The 22,342-nt window shown below is 40.9% G+C and overlaps 1 protein-coding gene across 2 annotated transcripts in view; it reads right to left on the reverse strand.

Annotated features, from left to right (window-relative positions):
• The window catches only part of slc45a4a (solute carrier family 45 member 4a), a 53,491-nt gene that overhangs the window by 4,947 nt on the left and 26,202 nt on the right, over positions 1-22,342 (reverse strand). For both annotated transcript variants that reach the window (XM_086281403.1, XM_086281404.1), the window contains 12 exons: positions 5,109-5,297; positions 3,732-3,911; positions 3,439-3,629; positions 3,172-3,352; positions 2,316-2,777; positions 1,791-2,062; positions 1,536-1,697; positions 1,151-1,250; positions 963-1,043; positions 736-866; positions 504-572; positions 264-418 (listed from right to left, as the gene is read on the reverse strand). In XM_086281403.1, coding sequence (XP_086137529.1) covers positions 264-418; positions 504-572; positions 736-866; positions 963-1,043; positions 1,151-1,250; positions 1,536-1,697; positions 1,791-2,062; positions 2,316-2,777; positions 3,172-3,352; positions 3,439-3,629; positions 3,732-3,911; positions 5,109-5,297 — 2,173 coding nt within the window. The remainder of the gene's footprint in view (positions 1-263; positions 419-503; positions 573-735; positions 867-962; positions 1,044-1,150; positions 1,251-1,535; positions 1,698-1,790; positions 2,063-2,315; positions 2,778-3,171; positions 3,353-3,438; positions 3,630-3,731; positions 3,912-5,108; positions 5,298-22,342) is intronic.

A 22,342-nucleotide genomic window follows, 5' to 3' on the forward strand; every position in this document is an offset into this window, starting at 1 on the left:
GACTGGGGCTATGTTTCACAGCAACTGTCATCAACCCTGAGCAGTTTTTTCCTAGCAACCTTTGATAGCCAGATGGTTGAGGACAGGTCCCTAAGTCTAGGTGACTGGTTCCTTATGTGGTTTAACCTACATTGTCCCACTTCCAAAATGGCAAACAAGTTAATGTCACGTTAGTGATCATCTGACTGCAAAACCTCAGTAGAGGCCTATTTCTTAGTTTGTGTGTGTATTGCTTTATGGCTAAGAACGTGTAGTTTTCTCACCCGTTGTTTGGAGTTGGATAAATAACCAGGAAGCAGGCAGTAAAGAATCCAAGGAGGGAGCCCCCAGAGGCCACCATGGGAATGACACGAACGCTGCCAACAGCTTCCACTACAGAACCCAGAGCTGAGGCCACCAATATCTGGCTGATGTACACCTGAAGAATCACAACACAGTTTTCTCAATACAATATATGACATGAATGTAAGTGGCAGAACTAAATAACTTTATTCGACGCTCACCTGACAGGACAGGATGGCACAGTCGATGCCAAAGCCTCTGCGAGAGTTGCCAGGACTGTGCTGGATATACTGAAAAATGCAAAGAAAGTTATTAGTCCCAAAAGACATGATAATTATCTTCTAACAAAAAAAGTAGATTACTAGCTATTCTTTAACTATGCATTAATTCATATCTTTGTAGATTCATATCTATATTAGATCATTCAGCCTTTTTAATTGAATATATCTGTACCGCTTTCATTTCGTGATATTGTCCCAGTAGAGCATAAGGACAGTAGGAGATACTCATGGAGATGATGCCCATGCTGCTGATCATCACCATGGCCACGTACACATTAGGGAAAATTGCCATGACTGCAGTTCCTATGAAGGAAAACACAAAAAAGAGGGAGATTAGGGCACTACTGACTATCCAGTGTGCTTTTCTACTCTACTGTGGTCTATTAATGCAGTTCATACCTATGGAGAATCCAAGTGTACCCAGGATGTAGATAACCTTAATGCTCAAGTCAAAGTTGTCGAGATATTTTTGAAGAATAGCTAGAAAAGAGAGATTTGTGGATTGTTTACTCAAATGATTAAAAGAAAATCCACTTTCTAACCAGGAAAACTGAATGATGTGAGCATGTGCTCTTGCGCATGGCTACCTGAACATGTAGCTGCAGTCATGGCATATATACCCAGGCCCCAGCATCCCATCTGAACTCCTTTGTGATAGTTATCCAATAAGGTTGAGTTAGAAGGAGCCTGTGAGACAGAAAACTGGGCTTAGTTACATCACTTTTTACGTAAGATGGAGACTGTTTTGCTCTTTTTTATCCTCCTGCAGCAAAATAAATGACAAAAATCAGAGAAATGAAAAGAAGCCTGTGCAAAGCATTTAAAAAAAAAGAAAAGAAAAACTGAAAGAAGATTGATAAATGTTTTTAGGGTAAATAATTTAAAAAAAAACAAACACGGTATATGTTGGTAAAGTAAAGTGAGATGAAGTGAATGTATGTATATCTGTGCATTTTTGACTGTTTCTCATACTTTAGGATCTCCGTGGTAGATGACTTGTCCCATGAAGTCGGTGAAGAAGACCGCCTCTGCAATGATGGAGAACCAGGTGAGCAGGTGACAGGCACAAAGCCGCAGCAGCTCCTGGGGCATCTTTAGCATGGAGAGCCACAGCAGGCGCACGGTGGTCTCAACCTGAGGGGAGAAGATAATTCATCACACATTACAGTTACCAGCGAGGACAAACAATACAGACTCGTTAAGCATCACACCCCTCCATCCACACACCTCGCCCTCTTCACTCTCCGTGTCCCCGCTGGAGGAGTTGGTGTTCCCGCTGCGGTGTCTGTTCCTCTGCCTGTTCCTCCTCCTGTGCCTGGCCTCCACTTCGTACAGGTCATTCATGCTGCGGGACGGCTTGATGAGAAAAGCTGCATTGGCTCGGCGGTAGCGGTAACGATGATTACCCACGCGGCCGTAGTAAGAAAAAGTGCAGGACGGCTGGCGGTAGAAGGTGTGGCGGTGGCGTGACTGTCTCATAGGAGCTCCAGTACTGGCAGCTGGATGAAGAGAGAGTTTGTTAATGGGTTCATCTTTTAATAACTACTATAATAACACTGTAGGGAAATTATCCAGGTCTTTCATGCTAAAATTTAAAGAAACTGATTTAGCATTATTGTGCTATTTTTCTAAACTAAAGTTGTTTATATCAGAACAATTTCACATGACCAAATCTGACTTTCCCAGTATAACTAAATATGACTGGGTTAACATATATCAACAACATGGCTATAATAACGTAAAGATGCTGACCTTTGACCATTCCAGCACGGTGTGCCTGTCCTTTGGAGCTCAGCCTGTTAGTGCCAAGTCTGTCAGTATTAGTAACGCTGGCTAACAGCCGCCCGTTCAGCGTCCGCTGCTCGTTGAGCTGGTTGTTCAGCAGCGCCTCCTGCCCATCGTCATTTTCCATTTCTTGCAGGAAAGCTGAGAGGCGGGAAATCCTGGGGGTGGTAACATTCGTTTGATTACTGCTGTTTTGGGGGCGGAGGAAGTCTTGACTTCCCGTGCTGCTGCTGCGTCTGATGCTGGCGAATCGGGGGGGTGGGGTGCTGCGATTGGGGTTGAAGAAGGAAGCGGTCGTGGAGGGTGAGCCGTGATAGGGCGAGAGGTGATCGGCGAAGATGGAAGGCTCTATGTGGCACAAGAACATCGCATCGTGGTCGAGGTGATCGAGGGTTGCGTCTGCCATGGCGAGGACGCTGTCGCTTTTACCTGGAGAAAGAAGAGAGGGAGGTGATGCGATCAGTTTAGGTGTCAGAAATTTAGAGAAAAGCGAAAGAAACAGGGCAGAGAAAAAGGGATGAAGTTACAGCTGCCCTGTCATGACTGGAAAAAAAAAAGAGAGAAAGAGCAATTAAGCATTCTTATAAGTGGAAATAAAAGTCTTTGTGACATATGGTCACACGGATCCTGAACTTCCTTTTGCTCTCTTTTTGCCTAGGAAACATAAAAACCAAACACCAAAAAAGTATACATATGTTGCTAACTTCGGGTTTATTTGGATTCCCTTGGCACAGTGACCATCTTTTTTTGATCATTTGAATTGAAAACCATTTAAAATAGATTTTGCTAATTTAAAAAAAAACCCAGAAGTTTCTGAACTTACTTCTCACAAGCTCCGCCTCTAGGAAGTCCATGTCTCCATGCTCTGACTGGTCATCTTCGTATGGGTCATAGAGGTCGTAGCTCTCTACCGTATCATCCTCACCGATCATTTCTAATTTGGCGCCGAGAAGTCCAGCCCTGCCATTGGCCGATGTTTGAAGGTGGGCAGGATCCAGACTTTCCTGTCGAGAGAGCAGTGAAAGGATGTTTTCTGTGAAGTCACTGAAAAAGTCTATTTCTGCTAAAACTGAACTTCACGGTTCAGTACCTGCTCGAGCCTGTCGTGTTGCGGAGAGTACTGCTGCTCCTCGATACTTAAGAGATGCAGCACGACGGAGACAGAGAAGAGGATGGCTGCAAAGAAGAAGAGGATCTGCTCCTGCGACTTGAAGACTGCTCCGAGGAACGTGTGCGTCCAGTCCAAACCTCCAAGCGCGTAGCCGACTGCGCCGCCTAGACCTGCGGGCAAGAACACACACAACAAACACGCGAGAGGTGAATTCTGCTCTTTCGCAGTAATGGCGGAAAATATTTTATCGCTGTGTTTATCATCAGCTGTACCTGCAGAGGCGGCGTGGATATTCAGTGCCATGTCTTGCTCCTCTGTGTCTGCCACGTCTAACAGGTATGCTCTGATTGGTCCCTCTGTGGCATCCGCACAAAAGTCCAGCACCACCACACCCAGCACAGTAAGAACAATCCCTATTGGCTGTCTCCCCTGCTCATCACCGAGTGACAGACCTGTCAGAGAAACACAGAGATGATTTTCAGTGCTTATCTTACTTTAGGTTTAGAAATACAAAAATAAAAAGGCCAATAATTATCAAGAAGAAATGTGTAGCACAACGAAAAAAATAAATAAATTTATGCTGATGTAACCAAGCATGGTAAGAGCTAACAGCACATTACTGAATGACAATAGCAGCTATAGACACAAACAGGTCACTGCACATTTCCCATACTGCGTTGCATGTCGTGTGTGACCTTGTGTACCACATGACATTTGTGACCCGGTCTGCACCCCCCCCAGCACCCCGAGGGCCTGAAGCTGTATAAATGTATGTAAACAACACAGTGTGCAGTGGGGTGTGTACTTTGACTAAGCATGACAAACTCAAATCCATTAACGTCAGGGAAATAGAAACATTCGTAGAAAGAACAGCGGCGTGTCAGTATGTGCGCTTGTGTACATGCGGGTGTTTTGTGTATTTGTGTGTATGCGTGTGCATAGGGGGTGGGGGGACAATGGAGCCACAGTACGCACTAGCAAGGCACCCAGACAGGAAGTGAACTGTGATTGGTAGAAAGGGGGAAGCAAACAGGAAGCATTTCCCTGTGAAATGCCTGCTCTTGTGTTCCCATGTCAACACACACACTCACTTACAGCTACACACACACACACACACATTCATTCACAGGTTACTACAGCTTTCCCATGTCGTCCTGGCTCATTCACACACATTCGCCTATACTTACATGGAAACGCACGTTCTCTTATTTATTCACTCATTTCTCTCAGACAGGTCACTGTTTGTTTCCCACGTTAACCCTCCCAGCAAAAACACACACACACCTCCCTGGTGCCCTTAATTGACCCGGGTGCCACTGCAGAAGAATAGAGGCAGAACAGAATAGATGTGAGTAAAACTGAATAGAATTTGCTGACAGAAAACTGTTCACACACCTCTTGCTCTTATTTATAACTCCTTTGACATTTCATTTGGTTATATTTAGAGATGTGTACAGGCCCCGTACACTATTGTTCTGCATTAGGCACACATTTGATTATGGGTCACACTATTATATTATGGCCAAAGGAAAATCCTGAACTCTTGACCCCTATAGTGAAGTTTGCTATAAATGCTCTGTTGTTCTCTTCTCAGCTAATGCACACAGAAAATGTCTCATTAAGAAAAAAAAAAAACCCCAAAAACGTACCTATCAGTGATCCATTCAGAAACAGAGCCACTCCAATCAGTGTTCCTATACAGAGAGCCAGGATGAACGGTCTCCTCCTGCCCCATCGCAGAGTGCAGCGGTCACTGGCCGAGCCGATCAGAGGAGTGAACAAGAGGCCAAGAACTGGACTGAGGAACCACGTCAGACTGTAGTACTGCTCTGGAAGACCTGCACAGCACAGACACAGAGACAGATGAGGTGTGAGCAGAGATAGAGACAGTGAGAGCTAACAGCAGGTGCGCAACACAGATGTGACTGTGCTTCCACCAGGGGGCGCAAGCTGCATTCAAACTGTTCAGGGTGAGAGAATTTCTGATTAGTATAAATATTAAATATTTTAAATTAAATATTAAATAAATATTTTATTTTTTTAATATAGAAATTAGGCAATTTCAAAATTTAAATTAGCCACAGGTGGCATAAACTGTGACACTAATATTAAACATAACTTTATTTATATGATTAGATACCCATAAAAAGACTGTTCAGCATCATTGCATACAGACATCCTTGGCTTACAATTATTTAGAAATATAATTTCATCCATCCAACAGCAGAAACGATTCTTTCAACAAAAGCAGCAATCAGCCAGCCTGCTGGTTAATGCTGCTCACTGTCATCATGATTAACATAATAATATCCTGCTTATCTGATATTAATTAACACATGTAATATTGCAATCGGGTAATAGGATTTTCAGTGACTCACTATGTGACAGCAGGTCGCAGTCACAGGTGAAGTGCACTGCCACATAAATTGGTTGTTTGTGCTGTTACTGCTGCTACCTAAGAGCTGACCTGAGGCTGACTTTTTCAACACCTTCTGTTAAAGCCTACACGAAGATAAAGAGGAGAAAGCCACAGCAACCGGCCCCGACGGCAGGATTTATCTCAGGTCTGCTGAGCTTCTGTGTGTTAACGTTCCCCCTGGATTATCGCACAAAGGAATTCGACAGAGACTCCTGTGCTCTTTTTAATGCAGAGAAAATGAGCGAAAATTGAGTGTGGAGGCTCAGTGATCAGGTTAGTCAGGCTTTTGTCAGTAATCGACACAAAAGAAACTGCCCCGACAGTGACTCGCCTGTGTTAAACAATTCAATTATGAGCTTTCAAACGAAGGAAGGAAATCTCCTTTTTGTTGCTTCTTCTGAAAGCACAAGAGCACTTATGCATTTCTTATTAACTACTGCTTAAATAAACTCATAAACCTGAAAGCAGTAAACGGAAAGTATTACTTCTGACTAAATAGGAGCAAAGAAAGACAGGAAAACTTTTATTTTTCTATTCAACATTCATTTCCTGAATTAAATGGATTGAGCTCAGCATAACCCAGACTGTTATGTGAACGTGACCTTGTTACTGAGCGCACATTTAATTATCTTTATGCGCCGACTTTCCAGCGTCGGAAACCAGGTGAGGATTTCAAACACATCCGATGAATGATGGGGCCCCAAATTAGGATGGGCCAGTGGAAATAACTAAAGAGACACTTAGGATGCAGCAAACTAATGGAAATGCACACATGCTTTTGATATCTCTCAATAATACCACTCAACACTGTGTAAACCCATCAAACACACCTGTCGCCAGCAAAAATACCTCTTATCCCCTCTTAACCTGAAGTATGTACTTAATATTTTATAAACCTACCATAAATTCACTGTTGATTATCATCATCAAAGATTAAAAATACATTGAAACACATTATGAGATTAGCAGAGATAAGGTTACTGCAAAGTAAAACAGATTTCTGGTCCATTTAAAAGCCACCTGACATGACACAGTTCAGAAATGAACCACTTCTAGCTCCTTAACACAAATATCTAATTAGCCAATCACGTGTCAGCATCTCAGTGCATTTAAGTGTTCAGACATTGGAAAGGTGACCTGCTTCCAGCAAGATGGCACACGAAATCACCTGGAACTGTTTTCTTGAACATGATAGATGGTTAACTACTAATGCAATAGAGCACTTTGGGATCTAGTGGAGCAGGAGAGGCACTTTGTTGAATCTGCCCCAGGAAGATATTTAAGGATGATCAGCCATCAGTCAGCCATTGGGATCCAGTGTTGGCTGTGTCCAAGCCAGCTGTTTACACCTGTATCTTATACAAACTGTTGCAAGCAAGAAGAAAATCATCGGGACTTTAGCAAAGCTGTGAGTCAAACCCAGAGGCAACAACTTCTCACTTCTAAGACAAGCTGTTTGCTTAGTCTTTGCTTCTACAAACCATCTGACTTCCCCCCACATGCTGCCTCTGCCGATTCAGCACTTCCTCCTTGAGGGCAGGTATCAAGTAGGATTTGTCAAGATACTCGGAAAGCCTTGCGTTTGACTTTTTGAAACGTGTTCTCAATCCACGGCATTTAGTGAAACCAGTCAGACTCACTGTTTTGCTAAACAGTGACACTAGACTGGGATCAGATGGAAAAAAATAAAGTTATCTGAGTGGAGTGATAGGATAAAAGGATAGCTGTAAACCAGAAAACTGGCATTACTTTTATTTGCTTCTAAGTCTGTGTATTCAGTCAGATAATTTAATTTTCCTAATTTGTTTCACTGATAAACAGAAAGTAAAATCAAGTTTCTTTGAGTCATCACGCCCATTTAGTTATCAATGCATTAGTGAGATGGGAAGCGGAGGAGGTGGAGGCAGGCAGCCCTTTAAGCTAAGTGAAGTCAGCTGAATTGCAAATAATTAAATCACAACTTTATCGTTGCCTCACTGGCAAACTATCGCTTGATGTGACTCACTGAAAAATGAATGCCATTTGGCTGCCGCACAGAGACAAGGAGAGACGCTGAAACACTGAAAAGGTATGAGGTCATTCTCTGAACCCTGCTTAAAAACTGGAAAATTAACTTTCAAAGTATTCAAAAAGCACCACGCCTCTTTAATGTCAAAACGAGAGGGTTGACCACTATTTACTGAACCACACCAATCTAAAAGGCCAATTTGGGCAGAAGCCACCAGCAGCGTTGTGGATATAAACAATAAAGAGTAGCACATTGCTGTAACTAAATGGTTACAGCAATAAAACTCCTGGTCCCAAATTTAGTAGTCACATTACAGTTATCACTTTTATTTTAAGTCACTATGGCCTACAGCCAGTACTGCAGTTGGACCTTGTGTTTGCCGTTTCACATTTTCGTTCTTTCTTTCTACTGTCTGGCTTTGAGGTACGCTTTATTAAAGAGTAGAAAAAGAAAGATTTTGTGTATGCTTTATATGCATATGTATGTGTGGGTACATGTAAAGATTACACTGCAATGAATGTAAGAAATCACTCACAGGAGATACGTAACTAAACTAATGCATTACTTCATTAAAATTATAATGCTTAATACAGTGCAATAAATACCTACCTGTGTGTAGTGTGAAGAAGTGGCCAAAGTTTTTTTATTTTTATTTATTTTAGTTAATTCTGCAATAATTCACTTTAATAAGAAGAAAGACAGCAGAAATGCAGAACTGCTGATCAATACAAGCAAGATGCGAATGATAGTTAATTCCTCAGTGGGCCAACAGATGGAAGAAACTTGGAGAGAGCAAGTGAGTTGATGGCATCAAATCTAATTGAGAGAAGATTAAGACTTATCTTAATTTTTAAATGGACTTTCGATTTTCTCAAGGAGTCCTCTTTTAATAGATAGACGTCAATAACTGAGTGCCACCATATCTAATTAGCAAGAGCTGATCTAAAACCTCCCCAGAAGTCCACGAACAGACGGTAAACATCGAGGTCGCCATGTCAGGTGCAGGGTCAAGATCCTTTCACACAATCCTCATCAGTCCATAGAAGTCCAGGCGACAAATCTAATCTGACTCATTTCTTTTAAATAACCAGTGTTGATGTCCGATGTTGATGTGTAGAAATTCCTTGGAAATTTGTGGGAATGGAGTTGTTTGCTTGCAAAACCCTGCCATCATGTGAAAAACTGTCTGCTGCAATCATGGTAATTTTTATGTTTTCACTGCTGTTGATGAATCACATGTTTCTGTTTGGCAGGAATTGTGGTCTGACGATAGCCGTGCAGATCCGTGAAACAAACCCTGAAGCAGAAACAGCAACTTCAAGGTTAAACTGCGTTTTCTCATAGGAACACTGAGAGCTGGACAAGCAGCAGTGAGAAAAGTGAGACAGTCTCACATCCCTTTGCTTTTGCTAGATTGCTGCAAAGGACAAAACAGAGACTGCAATTCACACGGAGCAAATCTTTTCCATCGCTTTTCACTGCGAAGAAGCAGGAGGCAGAGGCAACTGAAGGCTGAACAAGAATAACAAGTCGGCCTACATTTACATTTGGAAACTTTTCATTAGCAGATCACGTGAACTCCAGGTGTCGAGACTTCATCCGCTATAGCGCTTAAACACATTGATCAGCAACATCGGCACTCACTCACAGCGGAGGTGTCGTCATGGACTCTGGATGAAGGCCGCTTAGCTTCGATCACACCGAAACTGATATCACTGTGACACATTTCTTTACTGTAACAGCTGCTGATGTGACTCACTTGAAGCAGAGTGCATTACATACTGCTGCTCAGGTTATCTCAGCATGCTACCAAAGAAAAACAACAGGCTGGACTATGCAAATATAATTACCTATAGCCATAGCCATAGCCTCAAAAAATGACTTATTAACTGTTACAACTAATGAAGGATATGAGTAATCAAAGGGAGAGAAAAAAAACAGCCAACAAAGACCTCGCAGAAGCCTCTTCTTAAATGCTTTTTAACTGATAAATAATCTGGTTTGCAGATGCCAAAGAAGTCTGCGTTTATGCTTTAGTGAATGACATTCTAGTATTCTTTAAATACCTTACTAATCAACAGGTATTTGTGTTTGTGTGATATACCCTAGGCTTGCTAGCGTTACCCGATAAGCTAGTCCGTCACGTTGTCTCCGACGGTGTGGAAACTGCAACTTCAATCTGTGTCCACAAACCAGTGACATACATCTTTTATGGACTACAGCTCTGTCTGGCTAACAACCTAAACTCTAGAGATAATCAGCCTTATCTCATGAGAGATGATGAAAAGTTGTAAATCTTCACATTTTTTAAATGGTAGGCTATTCATTTTCAGCGTATCAACAAACAGATTTATCAACAAGTACATTTCTGCCCCACTCATCCAAACAGAGAGCTCATTGAGTCTTGAGGAGCACTGTGGTCAAGTCTCTTGGTCTGTGAGGCATGTACACGTGAATATAATGTGTGTCCTTGTGCCTGCCACCTTGGATTTGTATGTTTTTCCAGAGGCTATAGCTATAAGCACTTTTAAGTGCAGGAACATTGAGCCTTTGACCTCACTTTGACTTTACAGCTCATCATCCTGTTGTCCCGTACAAATGTTCACCTCTCTCTTTCTCATGAACAGGCCGTAAACTAGGCTTGACCCTTGTCACCGTGGCGACCAGGTCTTGGGAACTCTGTCGCCACGGAGACTCCATCACCTTTGCTTCCTGGCTCCTAATATGGCTGTGTCATTCACACAGTGCTTCCTGTTGTTTGGTGAGTTCAGACTGAGGAACAATTTGTTTCTTTAAGTTTTTTTCTCAATTTTTTAATACCCTTTTCAATCTTTTGTTTCTCTCTCTCATAAACACATACACTAACACACCCAAGAACGCACGAATACCCACGAAAATAACACATAACATGCAAAAGCCACAAACGCAAGACCTGTTAAAAAGTCAAACAGTGGCACGGCAATAAAGCGGGAGACAAAGCAGCAGATAGGAATCGGTCTGTCGGTAGGTTTGTCAACATCAAAACAGGAAAACTGTTTCTAGTAAACAGTTCCCACACAAAACACCAGAAACACAGTCAACATGCAGGAAATACACACATGTCTCAGTTCCCACACATAGCCACAGACTTACAGTCTCACCTATGGAAATAATAATAATATTAATAAAAAGGAGCTCACACAGCTGAGTTCCCACACAGTTTGAGTACAGTAAGGCCAAATGCACACTCACACAGGGAACAATACTGAGAGAATCAAGAAGCAGGAAGCATTTTAGAAAAGAGAGAACAAGAAACAAGTGCAGTAACAGACAAGGAAGGGAGGAAACGGAGAGAAAGAGGGAGTGTGAGAAAGGATTAAGATCAAAGCATTTGAAAACAGAGTTAGGATAAGGTGAGAGGAGGAGAAAAGGGAGGAAAGACGGAAGAATGAAGATAGAGGGACAGAAAAAGTTCATATTCGGGCTGTCACATGGCTGTTAAGCAACGCCAATTGATTGTGGGAAAGAAAAATGTTCAATCTCCTCCATCTATCATCAAAGAGGGTTTTTTGTTGTTTGTTTTTTTTTTAAGCTACGCACATTTCCTGAATATACGCGCACACACGTGTGCACGGACTAAAAACTGAGCTTAATGTGTGACTGTTGGAAACACAAATCTCCCATTCATCCCAGATTTCATGTGTGTCTTGTCGTCACTGCACTATAAAATACACAGTAAAACTTTGTAGCTTCAATTGTTTTCAAACCACTTTTATTGTGAATAAAGCAGCTTTGAAACACTATATCAAGATATGCTGTATTCTAGTGTCAATCAAAAGGACAATGAATCTGAGGTTGACCTGAAGTTCACACTGAGATCTTCATTTAAGCAAACTACTTTCAAACTACTTGGAATAAATTACTCCCACTGTGCTTTTATGTTCTGCAAAGAAAGTCCTCAGATCACTTACAGCCTTCATGCTTCTCTCACATTTTCACAACAGTCCCCTCCTTGTTTTCTCTCGTACAGTTCATTTGAATTTGTTCCCTTTAGCTACATGTTGAGCGAAAAACTTCTCCAAAAGTTGTAAAACCTATCAGATGCTTTCTGTTGCTATAACGGGGTTTCAAAGCAAGACTCATTTAGCAAATATAAATACGACAACAGTGAGTGGCGCCTCTCTTTAATTATCTGCAGAGCTGTCTAAACAAAATGACCAACTTAAATCAAGTTAATGCTAAAGTGTAACAAGAAGTTTACATCAAAGGCAGTTTGACATATTAGCCGGCAGCTGGAATAATCATAACTTAAACATGTGATGCTCAGTTCATACCACTGACAGCTGCATGTTGTCTGTATGTGACTGATAATTAAGTGTCCGAATAAATTGCGTCCGTTTTCAGTCATTTTCTATTAGATCAGGCATGTCAAAGTAATTTTACAACGTGGGGCACGTCCACCCCACTTTGACTCCAGTGGGCCGGACCAGCAAAAACTCCTCTTTCTGTTAGTGTAAAGAAGTTTAACTACGCATTTAATCCCAGAGATATTTTAATGTATAATAAGAAGTGAAATTTCAACAATACATTGCAGTTTTTCTACATGATAAATTAATGCTTCTTTGGGCTTAAACTCAAACGTAAACTGTAAGAAGTAAATGTGTGCAGTGGGCCCATTCTGGCCCCCGGACATCAAACAGTAAAGTTTATCTGATAATATCACTTCTTAAATTTCTTCTAGATTGAAATGCTTGCACATGGAGGAGAGGCTAGACACGGATGGTTGCTCCTGCTGGTCTAAGTCATCTAACTGTCTAATAGTAGTCTAATCCTCCAAAGTGTAACTCATATTCACCTTATTTAAAGAAAAACCAAAAACATAAGCAGCCAAAGAAGTTGCTCTACACATCTGCACTTCTTTTTTGCTCCTTGCTTAAAAATGTGGTCACATAAGTGAGACAGCGAGAGTTCGTTTCTGCTTTTCCTCGAAAAGTTCTTAATCAGTTCTAATTGATCTCTGTTGGGCAATCAAACACCACTGCTCTGACCCAAATGCCTCCAGATCAAAGAATGCAAGTGTGCCACTTTTGAAAAGGACACAGTTGGAATACGACGAATTTTCCCTAAATTTGCTGATAAAATGACGCCTGTAGAGTGAAAACTGTGGACTCAGCAGCAGGTTCAGAAGAAATGTTTTGCTTCGCACACTCTGTCGGCTAATTTATCCACTCTAGCTGTGACTATTCTGTCCGCTCAAACTAAAGGGGTTTATTTCTTCACAACAAATAACAAACAAATCATTTGAAGATGATGCACGTATTGTGCAAACTATACGTTTTTATGTCAGTTTTAAAGGGCATTTCTGCAAAATTCCATTCATACATATATATATATATATATATATATATATATATATTTTTTTTTTTTTTTTTTTTTTTTTTTCCTAATATAAATAATAAACTACAATAAATCTATTTTTTTTTTTTTTTTTTCTTAATTGTTTAGCCTGTTGAGCCAACATACTGGTACCTGGTCTTGCACCATTAACTGTAAATGATCTAGCTCCACTGGAAAACAACAAAACTCAACTCCAAACGTAAAATCAAACAATCAGTCCCTTTCTTACAAAACAAACAATCTTATTCTCTCCTATTCCAGCCCTTCACTTCTACTCTCTCTCTCTCTCTCTTTCCGTTCCCATTCCTCCGTTCCCATTCTCCCATAAACCCCCCAAAAACAATCCTTTCATATCCTGCGCTGGCGTGAGAAAACCACAAGAAAAATGACAAGGGTCCAGAAAAGAGGGAGAGAAACGGTGTGAAAAGTGAGAGTAGGGTAGAGGTCATGATGGGAGAAAGTGGGCAGGAAGGAAGGAGGGCGAGCGCGAGAGAACGAGAGACAGAGAGCGCGAGAAGAGGAAAGGAGGAAGCAGGTGGTCTTAAATAAACAAAACATGCAAACTGAGTCAGGTGTAGCACTCAAAGAGGAAGGAAGAAAGAAAGGGAAGAAATGTGGTTTGTAACAGATGGGGCCATGAGGGCAGAATTAAAATTTAGACTGGTCAATATTTCATTATTGATAAGTGTTTGGCAGTGGGTTCGATTTCAGCAGGAGGGAAGAAGAGTTCTTCTTGCAGCTCATTTAAAATCTGCAAATATGTAGAATTAATATCTTTGAAGTCTGGGACAGATATCTGCTGGTGTTAAAGCAAAATTTCAGCGTATATCTGTGAGGAAAACAAATCCTCATGTTGTTTTTTACCTTTTTAATTTATTCTGGAAGAAAGTGGTTTGAAGGAAGATTAAACCGAGTGATTGCTGAAGTACAAACTGAGCTTCAAAGGACATTTTACGCTCTAATTTGCTGTTGGTGTTCATGCTTTTCCTTTTAACCTGCCATTTGCCCTAACTGGAAGAGCTGGGAATTAGGGCTGGGCGATATGGCCTAAAATTCATATCACGATATAATTTGAAGCATGTGCGGTAACGATATATATCGCGATATATTCTTTTCTTCTGTATAACGTATTTTCCACACTATAAAGCACACTTAAAATCCTTTAATTTTCTCAAAAATCGAGAGTGTTCCTTATGTATGAATTCTGGTTGTGCTTACTGACCTCGAACCGATTTTGGCGTGCAGAAATCTGTTAAAAATGTTTTAGTACAACTTTGGTAAGCCGCACTGCTTGATGGATTGTCAGAGCATTACGGCTGCTTCGCGGAGTAATCTGGGTCCAAAACTCCGTCCATTTCAGGTCCCAAAGTCAAACGAACACTGAGAGTTAAAAACGATCTAAATTCTTTAATCTTTAATAAAATCATCAGCGTTGCTGCTTTACCAGGTGTAACAATTAAGTTTAACATCCAGGCATCCATGAAAACAGAAGTTATTAAATTTATTGGAGTTAGAAGTTAGCAGGTAGTTAGCTCGCTAGTTTCCACCTAAACATGACATACCATGTTCTGAGTGATTTTTGAAACTAATTAAAGCGTACAGCTCTGCAACCACTTCCGATATAAATGAAGACAGAAAACTAAACAGCAGTGGCGTTTGTAGGGTTACTGAAGTTGGACTACCTGGTATATAATGTTGTGCTACGTGATTGCTAGCGACACAGCTATGTTAGCATAACATTAGCACAGTGAAGCTGGAGGATGAACGCCAACTTTTTTTCCACTCGATAGAAGTTAACGTGAGGGATTCTGGTGGTCAGGGACAAATGCAATCGCATAGCAGGATGCTATACACGGGGCAAATTTCAGTCAGGAGAACAACTGAGATTATTCATCCACAATACAAGGTTAGTTATTAATATACTGCAACAACATGGGAATAGAGCAGCTGCAAGAGAATTCAACATTATGTTCATCTCTGTGCTATGACTGTCGGCATAATTTGCAGATGATAATGGTTGTAGCCACTGTGATGCTTTCGACCAAAACAGGTGCAGCTTGATGACATCATCAACATGCGCTATCGCGATACAAAATCTCTATCGTTGGCCAAATTTATATTGTTTCTATCGTATATCGTTTATATTGCCCACCCCTACTGGGAATGCTGATTCATTGCATTATTATTATTGTATTGTGGCATCTGCTAAAAGCAAACTTGGCCAACATTTATGTTCACAGTGACTGGGGAGTGAATAGAAAGAAATGCCTGAGACAGACAGAGGGAGACATCAGGAGAGACAGGAATGAGTCACAGTGCTTCCCAGCAGCAAGAGATGGTGAGAGCATCAATCACACAACAGACACACATGGATGCTAGTACCAAGGCGCGTGCACACACACACTGAAGAAAATGCAGATCCAAGTGGGCAAGCTCCACCACCAAGGTTGTAATTAACAAAGTGCCTATTAGGGAGAAATACAGCAAACTGCTAACTCAATCAATGAAAGCAAGAAATCTCAAAGAAATTTCTACCTGATACAGATGAGTGTGTGTATCACAGCTTTATAACCCTATTCTTGAGAGAAAGGTGGGTTTTTACACTCCACACACACATGCACACACGCACGCACACACAAATCTGTTTTATATTGACTGGAAACTGCTTTAAGAGAGGTTTATTCAGCTCATTTAACACAAAAAAGAGCAGATATTATCCTCTGCGTGAGCGAGAGTGCTAAAACACAGGGGCAAAATCCACCACCAAGATGCATGAAGCTTGCATGTACATGCACACACACGCAGCTGCTTCTAGTCAGCAGAGTTATGTAACAGCACTGCAGTAAACTAGGAGCCTCCCACTGAGACGGAGAGAGGAAGGAGAGCCAGACAGATGGAGACATTTACACCGAGCGCGAAGTTTGATGAGTGAAATCAGACTGAATGAGTGAATTTACTCTTTCAAGCTATCTGTCATTGGCACCGATTTATGGCCTCGTGTGATTGACAGCAGGGAGTCAGGTCTCTGGCTGGGACTGACCTATAACACACAGGATGCTCCAGCTGGCAACATTTGCTGTCCTTTCACTACCAAAGAAGCGATCGATGAGGCCGATCGGCAGTGATCAGTCGGTAATGTTACGTAATGACGAGTACAGTAGGTCAGCCATGTAACGAGGTAGCATTCTGCATTTTCTTAATTCAAAACGTGACACATTAAAGCCTGAAATACAATTGTTCCCTTCGACACACAAAGGGGAATTTCAGTTTTCTGTGATGATGCAACAATCAGAAATTATTTTATTGATCTACTTTGTGTATTGGCCAGCCACCACTAATCGCATGGGACACACAACTCAGTATTGACACACAAATCAAAACGCTCCAACAGTTTCAAAGCGAAGACAAACGACAAGCAGCTTCAAAGAAAGTAGAGCCAGAACCTGTTGCAAAAACTAATATGTCCCCTCTGATTTTCTCATTTTATATCTGGAAGTTTTTTGGCCTGCATTACAAAAAATGGCCTCTGCAATAAATATAGGTATATTTCATTGTCATGCCATGTGAAACCTAATGAGTTTTTTTCCAAGTCACAATTTGTAATGGTCACAAGTCAGACGGCTTCTTCCTTGTGACTATGCTGCAAAGCATTTTGCAATACCTAAAACTTTCTGTGGTAAGAGGTGACCCTTACAAGTTCATAAAAGTTTAAAATTGCACAGTAATACATGTCATATATGTACTGACCTCATGACTGATCCAGACACAGATCTCTGTGGTATCACACAGAGATGCAATACCTGGAGGTCAAAATAATAATAAAAAAAAAACACAAACTAATGAATAACATCTTTAAACATGTGGCATGTGAATATTAACAGTTTTCCATAAAAATAAAGTTTAAAGGAAATTAAACTGATCCTTCTGGCAAAAAACATCATAAACAGTTTTTTTAAGGTGGAAATCTATATTTCAGCCTGGATTTATATAATGAAAATAGCCTGTAAATATAATCTCTTATATTTATCTGTACATGGACATGAATTATTTGCCGTTGAAGTGCATCTTCCAAAAAAAGTAGGACATTCAGCCTTCTGAGATTTGGGTTAAATTGTTAAAAAAAAAAAAAAAGAGCAGCCTTAACCCAAACCATCATCCATTTCTAAACCTAACCAACAACCTAACTACCAAAAGACTAAAAATACTCTTCTTTTGTGGGATTTGAGCACCAGTTCCTTGAGTGAAAGTCCTGTGTGGAGTTATCTGAGTAAACAACTCCACAGGACCAGTCTGTCAGTATTCATCCATCTTCCTCTCATTAATATACGGTCAAAGTCAGCGAGAGTCAGTGAGAGAGCAGATGTTTTTCTGCTCTTTTAAAATACGCATCCAATCACACACACACACACACACACACACACACACACACACACACACACACACACACAACTGCCCTCAGGCCAACCATTACTGATGTGTTTTGTGGCTGTTGTTGGGCCTGTGTGTGTTTGTGTGTTTCACTCTTGGTTTTATGGATTTCTGGTCACTATTACTGACTGCAGTCCAACTTGTTTTGTATAGTGTGAAATATAAAAAAGTAAAGCTGTAAAAAAAAAAAAAGGAATGGAAACAGTGAGTTCAGTGTTAAGGCTTCTGGATAAAGTCCATAAAACCTTTTTTTATTATTATTGTGAAATAAATATTTGTATAGTATTTGTATTATTTTTTTTATTTGATGTAAATCTCCTTCCTCCTTTAGAGATTTTTAAGGTGTGGTTGGGTTTTTTTCTGTTTTCATGTGTGTTGTGATTAATTTGAGTTACAGAAAAAAAATTTGAGCAGCTTCTTGTCACATTAGCCTCGTGTTTATACCACTGCGGTGCTCTGAGGTTAGGATAAATGATGCGCTGAGCAAGCTGCAGGTCAGCTCTTAATGCATGATGAGGTTTGCATTTACATCTGGTTCATTTCCATATCACACGAATCTTATTAAGCAAAACTGCTGTGAGCTCAAAACCCAAACAAGCAAGCACCATTTGCACATCCAACAACATGTGGCAACTCCGCCAGCCTCTTTGCTGTGCTAAAATAATTTACAGGCATTTCACAGAAATTTAATAACAAATACGTTTTTGATTTTTTTCAGCATCATCTCTCCAGATGTCCCCTAAAATGAAGCACAGCTTTGTGATTTTTTAAAAATAAATTCTTACAATGAAGTTACTTACAAGAGTAAACGATTTATTGTGTTAAAACATAAATTTATGCTAATGTTCTCTATTTATTTTCAAAGATAACAACTGCTGGTCAAATCTCTGCATTTAGCATACCTTTTAGCAGGTTATAGGTCTTAAACAATGTCTTTTTATTAAGAGTTTTTCTTTTATACATATAAACAAAAAGAGAAGAACAGGATTACAGATGATCTGTACATTCGGGGTAATTAGCTTTAAGGCTGTGATATAAAGAAAAAACAGAAAGGGAAATAAAGAAAAAAAAAGAGAGAAATATAAACGTGTATAATATTTCCCCAAATAACATAATCCCTGCAAAATAATCCTATTCATTCCTATCCAGGTCACTGCTCTAGACCTGTACACTGTGTTTCCACACCTGACATAAGAGAGTTTGCTGAAAAATTCATATAGATTTTGAAATGCAGAAATTTTCCAGTTTTAGACACGACATGAGGTCATTTAACCACTGTTTGTGAGTGGGAGGGGCAGCGTCCCGCCACCTCAGTAGGATTGCCCTCCTGGCCAACAGAATGATAACGCCTGTCTTTTAGAGGCCGTAGAAGCTCCTTATTCCCACTGACGCCAAACAGAGCAAGAAGGGGGCCAGGGGCCAGCGTCACACTGAGAATCCTGAACAGGGCATAAACATTTTACATTTTGAAGTACCGTAATTTTCGGGCTATAAGCCGCTACTTTTTGCACAAGCTTTGAACCCTGCGGCTTTTAGTCAGGTGCGGCTTTTCTATGGATTGTCCATGAGCGGATTTGTTTTGTTTGTTCCGCTGTTGTACGGCACTACGTTGCCTGGCGGAAGGATCGGGGTTCAAGAGTGGTATTTTGGTCACATGTCCATCCGCCAGGCAACGTAGTGCCGTACGAAGTAGCGCGAAAAACAAACTTCAAAGTAGCGCTACGCGTTCAGCTGGAGGCGTGGATGATGAGCGGCGATAAACTTGCGAAAAGCAAGTTATACTCAACTCCACCGGTGGATTCTGACAGCGTGGAAAAGTGTGAAAACATCCACGATCACCAACGGATTTCGAAGGGCTGGACTGCTGCATGATGGAGAGGAGGACACCGCCACGGCCCTTCTGAGGGTGTTCAACTCTGACACTGACAACGAGGATTTCTTTGTTTGGTTTTGAAAGTGACAACGAAGGAGAGAAGCGGAGAGTGGATGACGAAGCCACCCTGAGCCTGTTCGTTTCCGACACTGGAGAAGAGGACTTTGGTGGTTTTAGTGCGCAGGAAGAAGAGAAAGATGGTGAATGACTGACTTTTCTTCTTGTTAAAGCCGTGTCACTGCACCTGAGCCTAAAAGGTAGTCCGAATCTATTTTTCTGGTGTGCTGTAGGTTATTATGTACTACATTTGTTACTTATTTATGAAGCACAGTACATGTTTTGTACTTGTAATTACCGGTACTTGTACATATACCCTAAAAAGTTGTGCAAATATGTACCCACTTGTTTTTCAAAATATTAATAAAAGGGGTGTGTCTCCAAACAGCCGTCTCTTTCCTGACAATTCCCTTTGTGCATCTTCTTTTACATATGATAAGTCAACATTGAAACACCTGCGGCTTTTAGTCAGGTGCGGCTAATGTATGTACAAAACAGGATTTTCCCCTGATTTTAGCTTGTGCGGCTAATATTCAGGTGCGCTCTGTAGTCCGGGAAATACGGTACTTACAGCTGCTCTCTTGTTTCCCAAGAGGTCACCGCAGTGTATGGATCAACCTGGCAGAGATTTTTATGCCAGATGTCGGCTTGTTACCCTCCTGGGGCTGGGTTTATGTTTCCTCCTCCTCCTAATTTCAAACCAACAACCTTCCGCATATTTGAACTTTAACTGTCTTTTTTTCTTATTTTGTATTTTTATTCATATTAACTGTTTGTGAGGGTTTTTCCCCACGTTTCAGGGTACTCTCTGTAAACAAATTCCGTAGGCCACTGATTACAACTATAATCATCTTAATAAAATGAAAAGAATTTTTAAAAACAGCTTCCCCCAAAGTTTCTTTGTCCCTCATCATCACCTGAGAGCTTTGCTGTTTGCTTGTCTGTAGCGAGAGAGGGGCGGGAACAATGTGCTGACACACACACACACATTCAGTTCTGCATTCCTCGCATATCGTATACCGATAGCACTCACATACCTGGCTAATCGCCTGCTGGGTGGAAAAATAGCACACCTATAATATGTCTTTGACTAAAGTATTTGTTGACTCTGCATCTACACTATGTCACGAATGCAAAAAACAGATCCGTGAAAGTAACCTGTGCTGCTGCTCTGACTACAGTTTAACTCTCTCAACGACCCCTAACGGTCCACACGCCACAGTCTGGGAACCGCTGGCATCCGTGGTTCACCACTGTGCAAAGCTACTGACGTGCAAATAACTCTTTCATAAAAACACTTTTAGTGTCTGTGTTAGTGATAAGTTATTAACATGAACAAAGTTACTGCTGTGATGAGTCCAAATGCTATAAATAAGAAGACTTCAAATAACTGAACAGACTGGTGTGTTTGTCTCTCTCTCTCTCTCTGTGTGTGTCTCTCTCTTTCCCTGTGGTGACAGGCAGAAGCGTAAAACGATTAATGAGGACTGATTGTGATTTACACACAGTGGCTCCTATTTCTCACATTTTTTTCAATCCAGATGTTTCTCTCCTACCTCCATATTCTAGCTATGTGTTGATAAACCCTCATTTCACCAATGCAGGCGTTTGTCACTCTGTCCTCCATCTTTTCTATCCTTTGAATGACTTGGTCAGATTATAGTGATTAGTGAGTGTGACATCAAGCCAGTCATTTATGTAACCCTGTATTACAGTGTCTGCAAGGTCATCTGCTAGATTAGACCAATGAACATGATAGGATCACTCAGTGGATTAGGTTACCTGGCATGCAAGTATAAACAGCGTAAGATCAAGCTGATTTGTTGCAAATTAAACAGCGGGGGCAGATTTCCTATTGTGACATGACAACAGGGTACCAGCTACTATCTAGCTCCCATGAAATCGGCGCAAAAGAAAAGTTAACGCGCAGACTGGCATGTGGTAAAATTTGAGACATGAATTGAAAATAACAGTTTGCTTGTAGCAAACTTGGCAAATCTGGCCTCCAGTAAGCTGTCGCGGCGCCGTGCCACGATGGATTAGTAAAGTAAACAAGCACTCAAATGGTTTCATTATTTCATTAACTTTAACTGCCACTTTGTGGGTCATTTAGTTTGGTATGCAAATATTAAGAGGCACATGGCTTTTCAGAATTCGAGGAAATCAGATGTAGTAAAAGGTGAAGACACTAATCCAGAGAGCTCCACCTTTGGGCCGCAGACAAGGTCATTTCATTTTGGATTGAAATAATCTCCTTAAGAAGGCCACCAAAGAAGGACAACAAAGTTGTCGAGTAGCCAGCCTGCACTCTTTTGGGTAACACAATGGTGGCATTCCTGCAAAGGTGGGCAGTCAACCATGCAAATAAACAGATTATAAATAATTACGGGTCAGAAAGAGACCTTTGAATCAGACTGTGCTACTCCTGAGATTGTTTAGCCTCATGCTCGTCTTTATTTATCAATTTTTTTATTGTATTAAGTTGATTTACTGAACCCTTTCTTCATTAGAGGATCAGCCAGTTCCGTGAAATAATTGAAAAAGAAATCTACTTTTTTGTAGGAACGTGGGCAAAATAACACAAACTGCTGAAAATAACTGAAACGAGCTCATCTGCATCAAAGGAAAGTTGAAATTTCAAGAAAATATAACAATTTTTAGTAGGTGAGTGCTGGGAGTCTTTGCTCTCCAGGTCAGTGTGTGTGTGTGTGTGTGTGTGTGT

This window comes from Aulonocara sp. 'chitande type north' Nkhata Bay, linkage group LG22, assembly GCF_057382095.1.
Source record: "Aulonocara sp. 'chitande type north' Nkhata Bay isolate Kocher_YH1m ecotype deep benthic linkage group LG22, A_spYH_male_GT1.1, whole genome shotgun sequence".
NCBI classification, from domain to species: Eukaryota; Metazoa; Chordata; class Actinopteri; order Cichliformes; family Cichlidae; genus Aulonocara; species Aulonocara sp. 'chitande type north' Nkhata Bay.